At 61.1% G+C, this 450-nt stretch overlaps 1 protein-coding gene across 1 annotated transcript in view; it reads right to left on the bottom strand.

The window, feature by feature from the left end:
* The window catches only part of LOC119586587 (trypsin-like), a gene marked incomplete at its 5' end in the record, with an annotated part of 27,065 nt that overhangs the window by 8,279 nt on the left and 18,336 nt on the right, over nucleotides 1–450 (bottom strand). The window contains one exon of the mRNA XM_037935338.1: nucleotides 41–175. Coding sequence (XP_037791266.1) covers nucleotides 41–175 — 135 coding nt within the window. The remainder of the gene's footprint in view (nucleotides 1–40; nucleotides 176–450) is intronic.

The raw sequence follows: 450 nt of genomic DNA, 5'->3' as shown, positions 1-450 counted from the left end.
ACCATACTCCTTCCGCCCTCCCATCCCCCTTCTTACGTACCCGCATTTCCACTTCCTGGTGGTCATAGGCGCGGATGTCATGCTCAGCCAGCCGGACGTAGAGCCGTTTGCGGACACAGTGCGCTGCGGTGAGGACCCACTGCGAGCTGATGAGGGTGCCGCCGCAGAACACCTCCTGGGGGGGGTGGGGGGGAGGAAAGCTGTGTCAATACAGGTGTTTATGGTCAGAATAGATCGTTGTGCGAAGGGAGTAAAGGGGTGTGGGGTGTGTGAGGGGTGTGTGGGAGGGAGAGAGTGCAGGGGAGGGGAGGGAGGGGGGCGAGAATAGAGGAATGGGGAAGGAGGCGTGGAGAGACGGAAGGATGCGAGAAGGGAGGAAGGGGGAAGGAGGGAATGGTGTGAGAAGGGAGGGTGGGGAGAGAGGGAGGGAGACAGAAGGGTGGTATTGGG

Source organism: Penaeus monodon, chromosome 21 (genome assembly GCF_015228065.2).
Source record: "Penaeus monodon isolate SGIC_2016 chromosome 21, NSTDA_Pmon_1, whole genome shotgun sequence".
Taxonomy (NCBI): Eukaryota; Metazoa; Arthropoda; class Malacostraca; order Decapoda; family Penaeidae; genus Penaeus; species Penaeus monodon.
Note: the sequence above shows the minus strand (reverse complement) of the source record. Positions and strands in the feature narration are given on the sequence as shown.